This window comes from Hylaeus anthracinus, unplaced genomic scaffold (genome assembly GCF_026225885.1).
Source record: "Hylaeus anthracinus isolate JK02 unplaced genomic scaffold, UHH_iyHylAnth1.0_haploid 11997, whole genome shotgun sequence".
Taxonomy (NCBI): domain Eukaryota; kingdom Metazoa; phylum Arthropoda; class Insecta; order Hymenoptera; family Colletidae; genus Hylaeus; species Hylaeus anthracinus.
In genome coordinates this window covers 7,731,971-7,750,538 of record NW_026534344.1, presented here as the reverse complement: position 1 = coordinate 7,750,538, position 18,568 = coordinate 7,731,971, and the positions used below count along the sequence as shown (strand labels likewise).

Here is an 18,568-nt window from a genome sequence, read left to right as displayed (position 1 = left end):
ATTTGAAAAACGAAACTTGACCATCATATCTCGTTAAATAACAAAGTTAACAAAAATTTCTTCTCGCTAAAACATGAGTCCCATTTTAGCATCCAATTTCCATATTTGAAATGTTGCATTTGACCGATAGTTTCGGAGTTTGAGCTCCGTATCACTTAGGCTGGGACACCCTGCATAATTTGCCTACGATACAATCACTTCTTACGTCGTTTCTGAGATAAAATAGAAATCTACAATCAATGTTAAATGCATATAATGACCGTAAGAACCCTGACACGAGAACGTTGACTTGCGCTGTTTAAACACTTATGTTCCCCTTTCCATAGAAATATTTGACATATTTGATTTTACACAAAATACTACTTGGTACCAGAGTTTACAATGCAAATCAGAATACATACAATAAGGTAGAACTGCGGATCGTAAGATGTGTATTGTTTCTCACAAAAATATAAATACGTAAATAGTGTCGTCATGCTCTCCATTATTACGATAAACATATAGCTTGCGAAACTGAAGGGAAACCAACTGCAAAGGGGTTATTTTTCTGAAGGCAAATAAGAAACGTCGATAATCTAAGGTCTTCGGTGTTTTCAGTGATATCTGAGCCTTCGTTTGGTAGAGTCAGAATCCCCATAAAAAACTCCAAAAAAGTAAAACAATTACGTCAAATACACGAAAAAGTCGAGGACGAAAAGGAGAATTACCAAATAAATCACAAAAAAAACCCGACTTTGCAATTTCGCTTTTGAGAAATGATAAAAATACGTTTAACGGCAAGAAAACAATACAAGTTATCAGGATTAATGAAATGCTATATGAAAAAAAACTTATTAAATGAGTGTATTAAAAATCAAGTTTTAGAAAAACGGACAATGCTAATCGAAAAGTGAGAAAACTGCCTAGTCATAATATAATTAATTACAAATTCGACGTTTTGCTATAGAGCTTCGCAACATCACAATATATACACATAATATTTATATATTGTGTGTGTGTGTGTGTGTGTGTTTATTTAGGATTGTATTAAGAAGAATCGTGTTTGTTGTTGCATGTATCTTTACTCATAGCATAATCATACACAGGTATTTCAAATTAGATAATTGGAAAATTAATTCTGTTTGGTTATTCAAACACGTTATAGAGGCAAAGGCTGCTATTAATTTGAATTTCGTTTATTTTAATTATCAAAAGACACGCTATAACTGCTTTTTATGCACTTTGCCATTGATTCTATCAGTTTTACAAAACCAGTATCCTTTGGTTTCTCTAGTCCTCTTAAAACTCTGTTCTTCATTACAGCAACAAATTCTTTGTTACTTAACTGTCCATCCACTAGAAGTTTAAATAAAAAAGATTCAATAATTGTATTATTTTTCTAGAATATACAATATAATAATACAGGATGTGGTTATCTTTTTAAAATATATCCGTTGTGTATGGAAGACATTAGTGATGTTAGCAATTACCCAAAATAAATACGATGTCGGTAAAATTTTAAACAGTATTCGAATACTTACTGTTTTCGTCAAAAATTGTGTAAACAACTTGTATAACGTGATCAGCCAAATCAACGTGCGCCACAGTTTTTGCCACGTGTTTTAGCGTAGCTGAAATAATTTTAATGAGTATAAGTTTATCTATAAAATGTTGTGGTAATAATTGTTTGGCACTAACTAGAAAAAGACAAATCTGACCATCAATCAATCTTAACGAGTTTCTTTCATATAGAGAATGCAAGTAAGTTAACGGGGTAGGCCACTGTAGAACAGGTGCAAATAGACACATTTTAGGAATATGCTTCAGAGAAATAAAAGGGTCAATCGAAATTCTGTAAATAAGAGTATGTTAAGTTGTAAACGAATTACAAAAGAAAAATTTTTTCTTAGTAATTTCTAACAAAATGGCGGCAGCATAAAAATTGGCCGGAGACGCCGGTCAAATAAACCGTTTATCATGTTTCTCAAAATATCGTGTAATTATTCGAAGGAATATAAGGAATAATTTAACACGAGGAATAATATTTATAAGGAATAATAGAATAACCTACAACATTGTCGAGCATTGTGTCGTTTGTAAGACGATGAAAAGATTGTTCATACTTAGTTTGTGTCATTCGGATTACAAGAAATAGTTTCCGAATCGCGAATCGAGTGCGTTTCCAATAATTTCGCAGAGTCTGTGCCTGCAATTAATGAAAAGGGCACTCTTTGGCAGGGCCGAATGTAACACTGCGATAGAATCGAAGCTTTTAGAGATTTGTGCGGCCTATAATATTTTGACATGTTTGTGAAACTTTAATACAGCGTTTAAGCAAATAAAAATTATTTCGATTTATGAAAAATTCGAATGTGGCCTACCCCCTTCATACTTTCATCACTAGCGTTTGAAATGTGTAAAAATTACACAGCGAATGAAGTGCATTTAAACTAGTAAAAAAGACTAAATTTTGATATTAGTAATATCATTAGTAATAATTTTGAAAACCTTGATCAATCGACGCTCCCGCGATATGATAGAATGTCAGTGCAGTGTCCACGTCGTTAATATTGTTTAAAAAGTGGAAAAACTTCAAATAATCATCCTTGGTTATTCCCTTTGGACTCTCTTTGAAACTGAAAATACACAGTTCTGTACTGAGTAGTTATATATATATATATATATCATACTATTAGAAGAGCAACAAAGTTCTGAGCAGTAGATTTTATATAACTGAAACTATTATTAAAATTTATTTTATATTCCTGCTTTTTTGCTGTTGTGAAACGTCGACATTCACATGTTTAAAATGTTATGCAGTTTCGTTTGAAAAAAAATGCTGCTGAAACCACTGAAAAAAGATTATCTGCACGAAATCGCTACGGACGGTGAAAAGTATATTCTTTATAATAACGCTAAATGTAGAAATTTTGCTTTGCATTGGAAATGTGTGTTGCCTTAACAATTGTTACAATCGTGCAAAACAAGAGTTGACCAAGAGTTGAATGATGTGTTAAAAGAAAAGAGACCATTTACTGGACAAGGACGCCGTAAAGTGATCCTGCTTTATGACGTTAGGTTGGAAACTTCTTCTGCACGGATCGTATAACACAGATTATGGCTAGTATATATTTCAGGATGCTTGAAGATATACAAAACTGCATTGACAACTTCATCATCTCGACATCGATAAACTTTTCTCATCAAGATATTCCCAAGCTATCCAGAAGATGGCAAAATGTCATCGAAACAAACGAGGAATATTTCGTAGATTAAATTTTGCAAATTAAAGCTTAGAACTTTTTTACCCACTTAATTAATTAATATCAAAAAATTGTTTAGACCCTTTAATGATATACACGCAGCTACTCACCGTTTCTTTATGGTCTTTAAAATTCTTTCTTTTTTCTTGGCAGGGTATCCAGCGTATGCTAACAATAATTCTGTGAAATCTACTTCTGTTATTTTACCATTCTCATCGGGATTTCTTCTCTCGAACTGTAACAATTTTGTTACATTTAATTATATCTCTTTTTGTATGACTTTTAAAACAATTGGTGATGATCATTTTAAATATTAATTAGTACTATTTATAAAGGAATAACTGAAGGTCTTAACTTAACGTCCCATCGGTCAAGCTACCACACCTTCTTACAATAATTTTTATTTTATTATCACACTCATTTAATACGATTTTATTATAACGCTTTAAAGCAAACGTAGTGATAATGCTTTTTCTTTTTACACGAATCAATGAAACGTCTGATCTCTCTGCCGATCAGATCAGAATTGAAGGTTTAACCATACCGAACTTTAGTATACTGTCTTATAAGTCATCCTACGCGAAATCGGACACTAAATGAAACAGCACCTCGGATTTTGTACAAATTTGAGTATGTTGCAGTCTTTAGTAATAAGTGATACTTAAACGTATCTCAAAGGATTTTTAAAAATTTCAAAAACTATAGCCCTGAAATTAATAGACGGGCGAATATCTTCTGCATAAACTCCCAAAGGCCCACTCTCAACAAAGCATTATTACATCTTTAACCGATATAAGCACCCGAAGAAAACTATTGTACTATAGAAGCGCCTCTGTATCGATTGCATATCTTATTAATATCTTGTTAATATTATAAATAATACCATTAAAAATAAAAATTACATATTTACGCTTACTAGTGATAATTCTTATTATATCAATTTATTACGTGGATAATGAGTAGGAAATTCAACGTGATTGTCTTACATATTATCCATACATCACTTGGTTATGTAAAATAAGACTTACTAATAAAATAAGGTTACCGAAATTGCAAAATAATTATTTAAATTGATGCATGCTATTCCATAAACTTAATATATTATTAATATTTAATTTTCATGAGCAGTATACGTATAATGTTTGTAAAAAAAAGTAATTTTATTCAATAATCTGCACTCATAGATTTTAGTGAATAATTAAATATTTAAATTAAACTTACCTCCAGGCTGAGTATTTCTTTTTGCAATTGCTGCTGAAACTCCAAGAATTTCTCAATAGTCAGCTTTCCTTTCATGTTTGGCCCGAAGAAGTATGTAGTTAATGCGGAATTAACACCCTATATGAGTATATGGAATGCAATAAATTAAATTATCAATAATAAAACCGAGAATGTCAAATGCAGTAATTGTAAATAAGACTATCGATAAATACATATAACTACATGACAAATAATATATTTCAATTATTTGATCAAAAAGAATTTTTATTCTTTAACTTTTATCGACGAAATGTTCAACTTTAGATTTAAAAAAAAAACATTAATTAGAGAATTCGTTGTTTTTAGTTTTCTATAGTATTTGAGTATAACAAAAATATTGACTTGTGGAAGTTATCAAAACAAAAGTTTGATTCGAAAAAGTTTAAATTGTCCGCTTCTGTTACACCTTAAAAGAACTTACAGAACCGGTACTAAACAAAATTGCACGGATTAATCTCTAAAGCGCTGTCTACACGAAAGCGACTTTTTTGTATAGTATAGTTTGTGTAATAAAGACATTTATACGGTACAAGGAAGTTCGCGCAAATATCATAATTATCATAAAATTCGTTCTTGGAAGAAATTATTGTATACATTGTAGGTCACGCAAGACTAACTCATAGCCATCTAATTACAAAAAAAAATCCTCTATACTGCACATACTACAATCGAAAAATTACAATTAAACGTATGTTAGAAGACAAGAAATACACATTAAAAATTATATCATATTTACAAAGGAAAAAGATCCGAATAAATATAAACAAGAAATTAACAGGACACTACAACCCCCTAAAAAAAAATTGTGAATTCTAAATATTATTTATAATTATTGCTGGATGTAAGAAATTAGTTTTCTAAACATAAGTAATTATCTGTGTAAATCATTTATGACTCACATATGGACATAAGTGTAGAAAATGTAATTCACAGTGGCCACTAATGCCTTACAAGCTGATGCAACAATAAATAAATAAATTATTATTTAGTATTCTTAGAAATAAGAATATATAATATTCCATTAAAAAAAATAATTTGTTTGTTAAATTTCCCCCACGACTCCACTTACAACAAAATTATTTAGCCTATGTAATTTAATTAATGCTCTTTTGTACCATATAATTTTTATAAAAGCATATTTTTTATAGATTCATTCGCTCTTGAGATATTTTGTCATTCTAATTTAAATAAAACACCCTGTATGTAAAAAATCTAATTTGGTTTTTAAATATATTGACTTATAACCAGGTTTGTATCATATTATGGGTTAATTATTTTTTACGAATTTTTACCATCTTCTCTGTCAATCTTAACATAAAAAATAAAACCAGAATTTATCTTATTATTAAGCAATATCAAATACTTAAGTTGAATAATACAAAAAACGAGATTATTTTTGCACCAACCTAATATAATCAGTTAGTATAGTGACTAGAATCGCAGTAAGTAGTAAATATCATACTCCCTCTAAATCTGAACTAATAAAAAAATAAAAATAATCTTCAGTACCTTGAACATATTACCAGTAGTAACATGATCGCGATGTCGACTTCCAATACTAGTTTGCTGTCGTATCAAGGTAGCAACTTTACCAAATTCGTCAGAGTCCACATCGCCATCACCATTAAAATCGAACATTCTGAAGGCAATTTCAAAATGTCTTCTAGAAGCTATAAAAAGAAATACGTAAAATGTAAATTGTGCATAATATTTTTTTAATACTATCACAATCCATTAAAGAAATAAAGCTTCTTCGTCTTATTAAATATCTCTTATGCCAGCAAATTAATAAACAATTATATAAATATTACTCACTAGATAATACGGTAAGAAGAAATATATAATCAGAGAAAGTGATTAAGCCAGCACTCCCAAGTTTATAAAAAATACTGTCTTCGTCCAAAGCCAATTCTAATTTCGTATGAACATTCTGTATAGAAGATTATTATACATATTAATTATGTTATGTATGACTATTATATAAAAAGTTTTCTAAAATGGACCTAATGATTTCGTACTTTAATAGGAATTATATTTTTAACGGCTTGTATTGTTAAACAATTGTAAGACTAGAAAAAAATGATTTCATCCTTCCATCAGGTTTCATATGGACTACAACATATATCACTATCATCAAAATATGTATACATGTGTAATTGTGTATGTATGTCATTACAAGATTCTCGATATGTCTTGCATTGTTTATTTACAATGTGTCAATAACTACTTAAAAAAAATGATCTGAACAAAATCCGAAGAAAAACTACGACTAAGATCGAGATCCGAAAAAAATAAGTATCTTTCCACAATTTCCTGCAGTTCAACACTATATCGCGCGAATTATTTTCTCGAATGAATTTAATAAAGAAAAACAAGAATGTAGCAAAGAAAATGGTAGAACTTGATTTTTTTGGGATATCCAAAAATGTTAAGCAGAACAAATAGTCTAGCAGGGGACAATAATAGATTTAGAATAAGAGTAAGAGTTCTCAATAGTTAACTCACCTTTGGATCGTATCTTTTATACTTGTCTAATCCAAGTCCTAAAAATAATTATATAAATTAAAAATACTGAACACTTTTATCTGAAATAAAAGAAGAGGAAGGCTAAAATTTCGAAAATTTTTGATTTTCTGTATTACAACCGTACCTTGATCAGTGACACGATGTATATCACGATAATTATTATAATAACGAAAAAAATTACTGTAAATTTATCGAATTTAGGGCATTAGTGGTATGTTTAACTATCAGGGTAAACAGGGGACTTTGATTCATGATGATAACACATTTGATAAAATATGTATATCGAGATAGTGGAATATAAATCAAAGCCTATTCGTATCGACAAATACAGGGTGTAGCAGGACGGGTGGTACAACCCAACAGTGGGAATTTTAAAACTCGATTCTCTCGAAAACGAAGCGTCAAACGAAAAAATGTTATTCCTTTTTTTCGACTTATTTTTACATGTAGTATCACCCCCTGTTGGGTTGTACCACCCGTCCTGCTACACCCTGTATAATACTTTCACGAAGGATATTGATAGAGTATATCAATATTTCATACTATTCGATACTTCGCAAAATAATCAAGTGGCATTTTCCATAATGAATAGTACAGTGGTGCCACATTAAATTTCCGAGTGTCGAGAAACTGAAGGGGATCAGGGCAAAGGGACTAGGGCGCTCACCAGAGATGGGCATTATTTAGATAAAAAATTATTTAAATAGAAAATCGAATAAAGATACATAACTTTATCTTTATTCGATGACTGCCAGATAAAAAATGTATTCGAGGTAAATGTACTCAAAGGATAAAGATAACTTAAATTATTTTTATCCGAAGGTTAAAGATACCTGCCTTATCTGCAGAAACTTTCAATCGTAAGATACTTTTCGCACTTTTAACTTTATCGAATGGGTAAAGATACCTGCTTTAACTGCAGAGAGTTTCACTCGTTGGGTAGTTTTCCCCTTTTTAACTTTAACTGACCGCTAGAGATACCTGGCTTCTCCCCGAGAGTTTTAACCCTAAGATACTTTTCCGCATTTGTATCTTTATTCGATGGCTAGAGTTGCCTGGTTTCTCTCCAGAGATATTCACCCGTAGGTTATTTTCGTATTTGTATCTTTAACTGAAGTTTCACTCGCCGCGTGGGATAACTTTCTAACTTTTATCTTTATCCGAAATTATCGGATAAGGATCGAATAACTTTTCAAGCGGTGTTTACTGTTTAGTCGGTGGTTGTAAAGTATAGTTATACATAATTACACATAGTTAAATAGATATAATATAAACAAATTTATACAGAAGTAAGGAAGTGTATATTTGTGCATATTGACGTGTACTGTAGATATAAATTATGCTCTTTTTAAATGTTTATTTATCTATTGTTATTGTCCAATTATGTCCAAGAGTATGTAAAATATCATTGATTAAAAAAAAAAATATGCATATGTTTGCGAAACTTTTGTAGGTCTAACACGAAAAATATATCTATAACCATGAGATAAGACATTGGGCACATGTGGACGAATTTGTGAGTCAATGTATACGTATATATACATACAGAAGATGCCTGTTGTTTGACCATTAGTTAATTCCTCCAGCTGATTATTTAGGATAAATCTCAAATAGCGAAATAAAAAAAACTATCCAAAATTAGCTTCGGTTACTTGGATTACCGTGTCGTTTAATCGGAATAAATGATATCAACCCTTCGAGAGATGTATATAATCATGAAAAATAAGAAATAAGTTGGAATAGAACTTGAAACCAGTCTGCTACAGTGTGTCTCACAAGAGCGTGTACGCCGGCGCCGTAACATAATTAAATAAAATAACTTGCTATTAATTTAATTACTACTAGACTGCTTAGTATATCCTGGTTATACTATCCACTCATTTTTCCAAGTACTCTTGGTGCAGCGAATTGCCATATTACTAAACGAAAAGATGCTCCATAAGTTTTGTAAGATAGATTTTTATTTATAAAGATATTTGTAAATGTTGGGTAAAGACAGAATAAGAGTACAAAGAATAAATTTATCATATACGTATACGATATAGGGGCACGATGTATAATATACGCTGGCTTACAATAAACTAAACATAATAATAATAAAATTCTACCTGTACTACTGTCGATTCGAGTAGAATGCTGACTTAAACTTAACAGGATTACTGGTACTTGGTGTTGTACTGGTTTGTTTAATAAAGATTAAAATTTCACTTGTTGCTGAGTTTGATCTAAAATCTCTATATATGGGAAACTATTTCCCATTTATAGACACATCTAAGGTAGAATTTGTTAAAATACAGTTTTACTGAAGAATTTAAGAAGAAATTCAGGACGTTTTTTACACGAGACGTCAAAGAAGATAGCCGCTCAATGGGAGCAAATTGTTCTGATCCCGAAGTGTCCCAATCAAGTGGAATCGACTGTATATATATACACACAATATATATTACATTTTTAAAAATGTTACCATCTGGTTGTCTAACACCAGGCGTTATGGATCTCAAGAAGTCATCGGGTGTCATGAAGATTTCATGGATGTCATTGTTGATCACTTGGAGTGTAGCAAAATATCGAAATACTTTGTCAGGTGTAGAATAATTCCTTATGCGATTTTCATATCCTATTATCTGTATTGCAAACATTTGTTATGTATTTAATTAGAGACAACAATATCGTATTTTAACATGTTCGTTGCGAAGGAAATAAATGTGCCTCCTTAGACTTCGCTCGTCCATCGGATGAAGTAAGTTTATCTCACCTATTTTATATTATTGTTATTATATGTATATATAGAAGATGTTTATAGATCTAAACATAATATTAATAACTTTAATTATCTGTGAAAACAAAAAATACTGACTGCGCAAGGAATTGTACAAGTAATTCCGAGCACTGGTTTAGAGAACTATCTGAAGGAATAAAATATTTGTTCTTATATAAGTCTTCAAATTTGTTAACACTCCGATCTTTCATTTCTTTCCCCCAGATTGTGGCATTAAAACTTTCAATTTTGTGCCTCGGATCTAACACGAGGCAAATACAATAGATCCACTTACATTTATCATAATGTTTAAGTAATTTATTTTAACCAGCTTGTTGAATGTGGCATAGTTTGTTAGCGCAGCAATCACAGCGTCATATGTGTTGCCGATCCGCAATATAACAAAACATTTTGTCGAGATCTCGACGAGAATTTGAAATAATCTTGAACTCATCCAGATCTCGATATGTTACAAGGAATCTCGATCTCGAATCCCATCTCGAAATCGAGACGAGATCGTGATGAGATCGTGATTTATCTCGTCTCGTGCGCATCACTAGAGACTATAGTTCATTTATGAATTATATAAGTATACGTGTTTGTTATAAAACAATTAAATTAGATATAAAATACATACCGATCGAGTTATGATAAAGATATTATACTATAAATTTATCATAAAATTTCTGCATATAGATAACCATAGAGTAATTAAGATTGTATTCATTGGTATTATTCACAATATCTTTAGAATGTTTTTTAGTATTGGTTTCCAAAAAAAGTTAATATATGTTAATTTTTATTTCTTGTAATGTTGTTCCACAAAGTTATTATAAATGTCCTATTTCCTCTTTGTCGAAGGAAGTAAATTTACCTCTCGAAAGAAATTCTACACGTCAAATTCTGACGTCTATACGTCAAAAGAACCCAACCACATTAAAATTAGTTAATTGAAATTTAAACAATGCCGAAGTCTTATTTTCCGACTCGCAACGAACGTGTTAAAATTATTAAATTTAATTAGAGCTACTTATAATTTAAACATTTAACATATAACTGATACAATACAATGGTTCATTGAAAAGTTATGAACATATTTAAGAATTGATGACTTTAATACGTTTAAAAAAAAAATGGATCTGTTTCATTTTTTCCACAATACTAACAAAGGTAAAAGTGCTTTTATTCTAATACGTATGTAGCTTTGTTTCCTCGGCCAGAAACTGTTCTGTAAAGCTGCAAGCATTTCAGAAATAATGCTCTGAGATGCTCTTGTAATTTTGTGTTGTCTTGTAACAATTAAAACTGAAATTGTGTTCGAAACTATGATATGGCCAGAAGTGGTCTGACAATGAGATTGAATTCAAGAAAACAGACGTATACGTAATAAAAGGTATAACGTCTTTGTAAAATTTACGAACGAAGGTGTCCATAAAACATTGAACATATCAGCATAAATAATATATTTTTAAAACAAAGATTTTGCTCAAGCTATAAATCTTGCATGGATAAAAACCAGCTTATACTTTGAATAATAATGATAATATATTCTTTAGAACAGGGCTTCTTAAACTATGGGTCGCGACCCCAAATGGAGGAAATTTCGGGGTCGCGAGATTTTAATGTAAAATATTTAATATTCTCTTTTATATATGTTATTTCAAAAAATGCAGTTTTGATAAAAGATAGGCTGTATATTTTTTGTAACTATAATAAATACAATCTTTAAATATTTTGTGCAATTTTTAATATCATATTTTTGTATGTTTTTAAACAAATTCTACAACTACATTCTTTTTATGTATATATATTGTTATTTAATCAATAAATCATCACAAGATATTTATATATCTTTATTTTATATTTTTTGGGTTGCGAAAAAGATCGCAATCATAAATGGGGTCGTGAATGAAAAAAATTTTAAACGTAGAGCTGTTCGAGTTCTCGAAAAAGGCGAGCTGAGTTTTACTCAGGATCGAATGACCAATCCGAGCCGAGTACTCGAAAGCAACGAGCGGCTCGAAACTTTCGAGTAGCTCGAACCGAAGCGAATAGCTCGAAAGGACTGAGTAACTCGGACCGAAGTGAGCGCCTCGAAAGAACCGAGTAACTCGGATTGCAGCAAGCGGTTTGAGAGAATTGAACGATTCGAACGATCTAAGTATATTTCAAATATTTTTCATGCTCTTTTCTACTGCTTTTTTATTTTATATCTCTGTAGTAAATACTTTATCTCATTGGTATGAAATACAAAAACTGAATTAACTGCATAAATATGTACGTATACATATAGTATATAATATGCATGTAGCTTAGAAAATACAGCAGCAAGTAATTAATTTGTAATAAATATTGTTTAAATATTATGTATAATAAATCCCATTAAAAAGTTCTATTGACTCAATTGTTCTCGAAAAAACAAATTTTGAATATAGCTATGATTTTCACGCTATGAGCCCTCGCCAGATGGGTACTATTCTTAAAAAATTCATAAATGCGAAAGTATAGAAAAAAATATTTGTATGTTTTGACACATACTAAAGAACGATTTAATGAACACATGAAAAATTTTTTGAAATAATAAAAAAAAAATGGCGGCTGTTCGAAAATTTTGGTGAAGGCCTTCAGCACGAAACGCGCGTGGATTGTGCCATCATTATATTCTTTAGATTGCATGTGAAAAAGAAAAAAAAAATATTAGATTGTTTCTGGAGGATTGTTTCTCTAAAAAAAAAATAATCAAGTAATCGCAAAAATCCATTGCTACTCTTCAGATAATGTATCTAAAAGCAGTGTGTACACATTTCAGAGCAATCGGACCGATAGTTTACGAGATTTACGTTGTACCATTTCGAAAAATGTAGTTTCGAGATAATCCCAAAAGAAAAGTAAACGTGCGGTCCGATTGCTCTGAAATTTGTACACGCTACGTTTAGATACATTATCTGAAGAATAGCAATAGATTTTTTCGATTACTTGATTAATTTTTTAATTAATTTTTTTTTTGAAAATAGTACCCATCTGGCGAGCGCTCAGAGTGGCCAGGCGCCTTAAGTGATGTCTAAATGACGCTAATAAAGAATCCTTTTTCTTTACATTTCTGGTACTGGTGTCCCCATAATCTTGCTAATGCGAATCCATGTATCGTTTATCGTAGTTCTGTCTTTGTGCCACTTTTGTCTTAGATTTCAACGATTTGCTACTTCGTTTGCGCGATACGATTAACAAACCGCTTAAATTAATTTTTATTCAGTGAATTTAAATCTCTCTATCTTTTTGGAAATTCTTCCATAAAGAAGAGAAAACAATTAAAACAATTTTTTTTGGAATGTTTAACAAAATTTTTGTTTAAACTGAAATTATTTTTATTTGGTACTTTTATGTCTTTCACTCTGTAGTATATTGCTATTGTCTAGTACAGGGGTGACCAACCCCTGGCACAATACATTCTTGGGTTTATGTATTCTTTTGAAGTATTTTTTTGTCAGTTTAGAATTTTAGCACCATCAGCGAGGTCCACATCAACGATCACCCTTTCGGACAAAATATCATTTCTGGCAATTGTAGATTAGTAATCCAATAACGATGTGTGTTTTGAACTGGCGTAAATTAATTAATTTAGTTGCGTGATTGAGTTATTCCTTTTCCGCCCCTAAGCGATGAAGATCCTACACCTATCCTTTTTTTTTATCTTAACCATGAACATAAGAAGATAGAAAAGGTGCTTGAATTGTATGGTGGAACTGATTCTGTGAAAAAAATTGCCACATAGTGTGCTATAGCTTGGCCACCCCTGGTCTAGTACTTCGGTATTTGTCAACCTGCGAAAACTCATTTTCATTCGCAGCCTAGTTCGAAAATTATAATTTGTTGAAAAAGGATAACTTCGCATACTTCTGTGCTTCACACGAAAAGATGTAAAGAAGATATTAGTGAAAATATTAACACATCTCTCGTGACAAATACAAATAACCAACAACATTGTGATTTAATATCAAGCATATTAGTGACGAGCATATAGTTCAGCATAAAGAAACGTTCATTATATGAAATATTATATCGTTGTATACTAATTTAAAGTCGCGAATAATCACATGCTGTAACATCTTTTATACCTTTGTCGAATGTCACGACTGTTCAGATTTTCGTGAATCGCATTGTATGTTCAATAAACAACTAAATGTTCAAACAAACGGTCAAACTCGTCATAATGTTAAGCAGGATGCAAGAAAAATTAATTTCTATTAAAATTAAATTCAACTTAAACAAAAGATTAATGTTAATCAGATCGTAGTGGTGACAAAAAACAAATATAGCATAAAAATGAATAAAATAATACCATCTGGTTGTTTCATGCCGGGAGTAATGGCTCGGAGAAAATCATCAGGTGTCATGAAAACTTCAGTACCTTCTAAGCTTGACACTTTAACGGTCGCAAAATAACGAAAAATTTTGTCGGGAGTCGAATATGCTCTCAAACGATTTTCATACTCAGTAATCTGCAATCATTTATTACTAATATATCATCCAATCCCCAATAATAGAAAATTAATGAACATAAAATAACTTCTATTATTTTCTGAAACATCCGTATGTAAATAAGAATGTTATATTAAAGATTCGTCTATGGAATCGCAGTGAAAAATTTCTTTTGACAAAAATATTTTGAGTTTGTATTAAAATTCTGCCAGAAAATAAAAACAAGATTTGATTTTAAAAATAATTTCCGACAAAAGCTTTATGTATTTAAGCCTAGAGAAGCCAAATCATTCAATCAAGTTCCATCATTATGAAATTATTTTAGTAATTTTAAGAGACGCACCGATAAGAAAATATATGGTCAACTGATAATGAATGGATGCTTGCTATCAAACTATGTATTTAAAGATGGAAAAATTAATACAAACGGTCCTATAGATAAATTTTTGATACTATTTCATAATTAAAATGTAGGATAATTTAATTCTGAAAACGTCGCATCATTCATTCTAAATATATTTTTGATAAATCTTATGTTTAGGGGAAGGATATAGAAAACGAGCGACGGCTAAAACCTCTTAGATGTTACTCAGGAGGTTGACCTTGAAACATATTATATGTCAACGTCTAAGTCATCGGAGCTGCCTCCCGTAAACGAAAGGTTTACCTTTTTTTCTTTACCTCATTCTAATGCTCTCCATGAATGAGCATTTAGTTGCGTTAATTTAGTACAAACAAAGTAATGACAAGTATCGACAATTCATGACAATTTATTGACTCGTCAAAACATCTGTCAAACTTAAATCACATGAAAATAAAAAATACTTAAAAATAGAAGCGAAAATGCTAAAAGAGAAACATGAATTTTGTGTTCGATTTTGTGTTAGATCTAATAATATCTAATTTCTTGTGTATGATGTTTATTGATCGCTAAGTTTCTTATGTAATCGGAAATTTGATTTAATTGATTAAACATTACTATAATTTCTGTAATATTTTTGTAACGTATCAAATAAAAGAACATTAGATTCTATGGTAGTATACAGTTTTCAGTCAGTAAGTACGATTTTAATGTGTTATGAAAAGGTATACGATTTTAATTGACATTCACTGTATGTCTTGAGACATACCTATTGAGACATATCTTTGTATCCTTAAAAGTAATAAAAATATTTTAAGAAGAAATCTTAAATGACTCACTCTGTATAGTAAAGCGATTAGTCAATATGAATTTAATATCTATTTAATAGTTTTATTCAATATTTAATATCTTTTGTGTATCTACAGTAGAAATAACCTTTAATGACGTATTTTAGGCTTGGAAACAGTGTTTCAAAGTTAATTACTTTAATAAATATAAAAGTTAAATATAAAGTAAAAAAGAAGCATTATCTTGATACTAACCCTTTGAACTCGAAAACCGACTTTTTCTTTTGTCTTTTTGCTTTGATCTTCTTGCATAGGGCTCAAGCTATCATTTTTCTCATCATCATCATGCTCTTCTTCGGACATAATTTCTGCTGCATTCACAGTAGATAAATATTTTTTTCTCAAACTGAAACAAAGTTTATTAAAAAAGTTGATAATTATGACACATATTTTTAGCTTATAGAAGTGGAAAAGATACCATAGAGAGTGGAAAATTACTAAGTAATTAAAGGTACAAGCAAGATTGATAACAATAAAACTATAAAAAAAAAAATAGAGATATGGGAAACTATAAGGGCAGTGTCAGGTCATGTGAATGTGTTTTCTTGTGAAATGGCCAGCATTAATAGAGTATAACAAACATATAAAAACAAAATTAATTATCATATCAATGCATGATATTGCTTTTGAATTTCGACATTATAGAATGTTTCGTAACTTTTTTGACCACCTAACATAATTTGATGTGTAATCTAAATAAAAAGGATGTATGATAGACAAAGATGTGTGACAGGCAATGATTGTACTGACAGTTCAAGTTTCATAGAAATTAAACATAAATAAACATTTTGAAACTTAGTGATGACTGAGAGTCATCTCTTGAGTTAATATATCAAGTTAGATGGTAACCGAGTGTCACCACTTGAGCGCTTAACATGTTAGTTATGGTTGGAAATATATCAATTAATTATCATGTATCATGTAATTATCTAGTTTTTGCTTTTAACAATGTATATGTGAAGAATATTGTTATACTACAACCATTTGATTCGATTGAACCTTGTACAATAAAATAGAAATTATAAAGAATGACCTGATCGATTCAAGTCCTACAGTGTTCGTGAAATCCACAAGTCTGATTCTTCATTGATTTTAAAAGATTTTATATACTTAATTTATAAATTCCTTTTCACTAACATTAAAAAGGAATATAATTGTTTTCATTGATATATAGTCATAATTTTGCATTATATGGTCTCCACAATTTCAGATTCACAAAAAGTAAATCTATTGTATATATTTATTTTTTTTTTCTGTGATAAACTATTCAAATGGTGAACGATAAATGCATGATAATAAATAACTTACTTTGTCCAATAAATGAAGCTTATTACGGCACAAATCGGGATGAAAAATGGCAAGTATAAGTAACGCTCTTTGCGTTTCTCTCTTCCATAAGAAAAACTTGTAAATCTCCTTGGAATTTGATATTGAAATCTATTACTATTATGAATCACTGAAACTGTCTTGAACACTTTAGCACTTTTGCCCGAAATGTTTAAACTTAAAACGCGCATTAGATTATCAATAAACATTTTTAATAAATACTACACGAACTTGGACAAAATATATTTCTTAATTTATATTATTTAAATAAATTATTTACTTAAAAATTAAGTTTGGCAACAAATTACAACTTCAATTTACATTCATTTTTTTAACACCACATCTTTACACACTTGTTTCATTTCGTTCGAATTACAAATTTAACTGTAATTTCAATGTTTTTTTGCTACAATCGATATGGACAATTTGAATTACAGCAAACCATTTATTAGCAATAGAAGGAAGAAAAGGAATGGCGTTATTTCCATAGACGTCTTTATAGTTATTTCATACGTTCGCTAGATGGCTTCACGTTAGCAAATACATGGGGGCGCGCGTTATAAATAAAGGTACGCTCAACACAGAAATTATCTGTTCACCGGTGGTTATGTTTTAAATAATAATTTATTCGACAATTAAAAACCTTATCAATATAGAGCAATAGCTCTCTTTCACTTTGTGTCGCTAGGTCGGAATTTCGTTAGGGTTTCCTAAGGTGAAAAAACGGGGCATCCCTCTGTCTCACAGGCAGAGATGGGCAAAACCCTAGGCTTCGAATAAATCTGAAGTTTTCCGGTGTGTTTGTCTTGTTTCTTTCTTTGGAAAATGTTCAAAAGAGAAAACGCGACAAACACATCGACAAACTTGAGATTTATTCGAAACCTAGGGTTTTGCCCATTTCTGTTTCCCAAAAACGAAATTTTCCGAATTGGCCGCGCTACAATACACATCATGATATAAGTTGCGTTCCAATTGCAGAGATGGGCAAAATCTTTATCTAAATAAAAATTTCAAATATCGAATAAAGATGAAAATTTTTTATCTATTACTCGTCGAATAAAAATACATAATTTTATCTTTATTCGATGACTGCCAGATAAAAAATGTATTCGAGGTAAATGTACTCAAAGGATAAAGATAACTTAAATTATTTTTATCCGAAGATTAAAGATACCTGCCTTATCTGCAGAAACTTTCAATCGTAAGATACTTTTCGCACTTTTAACTTTATCGAATGGGTAAAGATACCTGCTTTAACTGCAGAGAGTTTCACTCGTTGGGTAGTTTTCCCCTTTTTAACTTTAACTGACCGCTAGAGATACCTGGCTTCTCCCCGAGAGTTTTAACCTTAAGATACTTTTCCGCATTTGTATCTTTATTCGATGGCTAGAGTTGCCTGGTTTCTCTCCAGAGATATTCACCCGTAGGTTATTTTCGTATTTGTATCTTTAACTGAAGTTTCACTCGCCGCGTGGGATAACTTTCTAACTTTTATCTTTATCCGAAATTATCGGATAAGGATCGAATAACTTTTCAAGCGGTGTTTACTGTTTAGTCGGCGGTTGTAAAGTATAGTTATACATAATTACACATAGTTAAATAGGTATAATATAAACAAATTTATACAGAAGTAAGGAAGTGTATATTTGTGCATATTGACGTGTACTGTAGATATAAATTATGGTCCTTTTAAATGTTTATAACTATTGTTATTGTAAAATTCCTATTTTATGATCAAACTCGGTAACGAGTAACCAATCGAGATGAT

General features: G+C 30.6%; 1 protein-coding gene across 2 annotated transcripts; it reads right to left on the bottom strand.

Annotated features, from left to right (window-relative positions):
- Window positions 1-436: 436 nt before the first annotated feature.
- On the bottom strand, window positions 437-17,301 carry LOC128889475 (calcium uptake protein 1 homolog, mitochondrial). Of its 2 annotated transcripts, none has more exons than XM_054147143.1 (11): window positions 16,783-17,301; window positions 15,670-15,820; window positions 9,493-9,652; window positions 7,008-7,045; window positions 6,318-6,432; window positions 6,012-6,172; window positions 4,464-4,580; window positions 3,353-3,477; window positions 2,488-2,615; window positions 1,521-1,610; window positions 437-1,335 (listed from the first exon to the last, which is right to left on the bottom strand). In XM_054147143.1, exons 1-11 carry the CDS (start codon window positions 17,007-17,009, stop codon window positions 1,181-1,183), a joined length of 1,467 nt encoding a protein of 488 aa, XP_054003118.1. In that variant the 5' UTR covers window positions 17,010-17,301; the 3' UTR covers window positions 437-1,180. The 2 variants fall into 2 exon arrangements, with proteins under 2 accessions (XP_054003118.1, XP_054003117.1); XM_054147142.1 differs by lacking the exon at window positions 9,493-9,652 and adding an exon at window positions 14,126-14,285 and having other exon boundaries at window positions 439-1,335; window positions 16,783-17,300.
- Window positions 17,302-18,568: the final 1,267 nt, after the last annotated feature.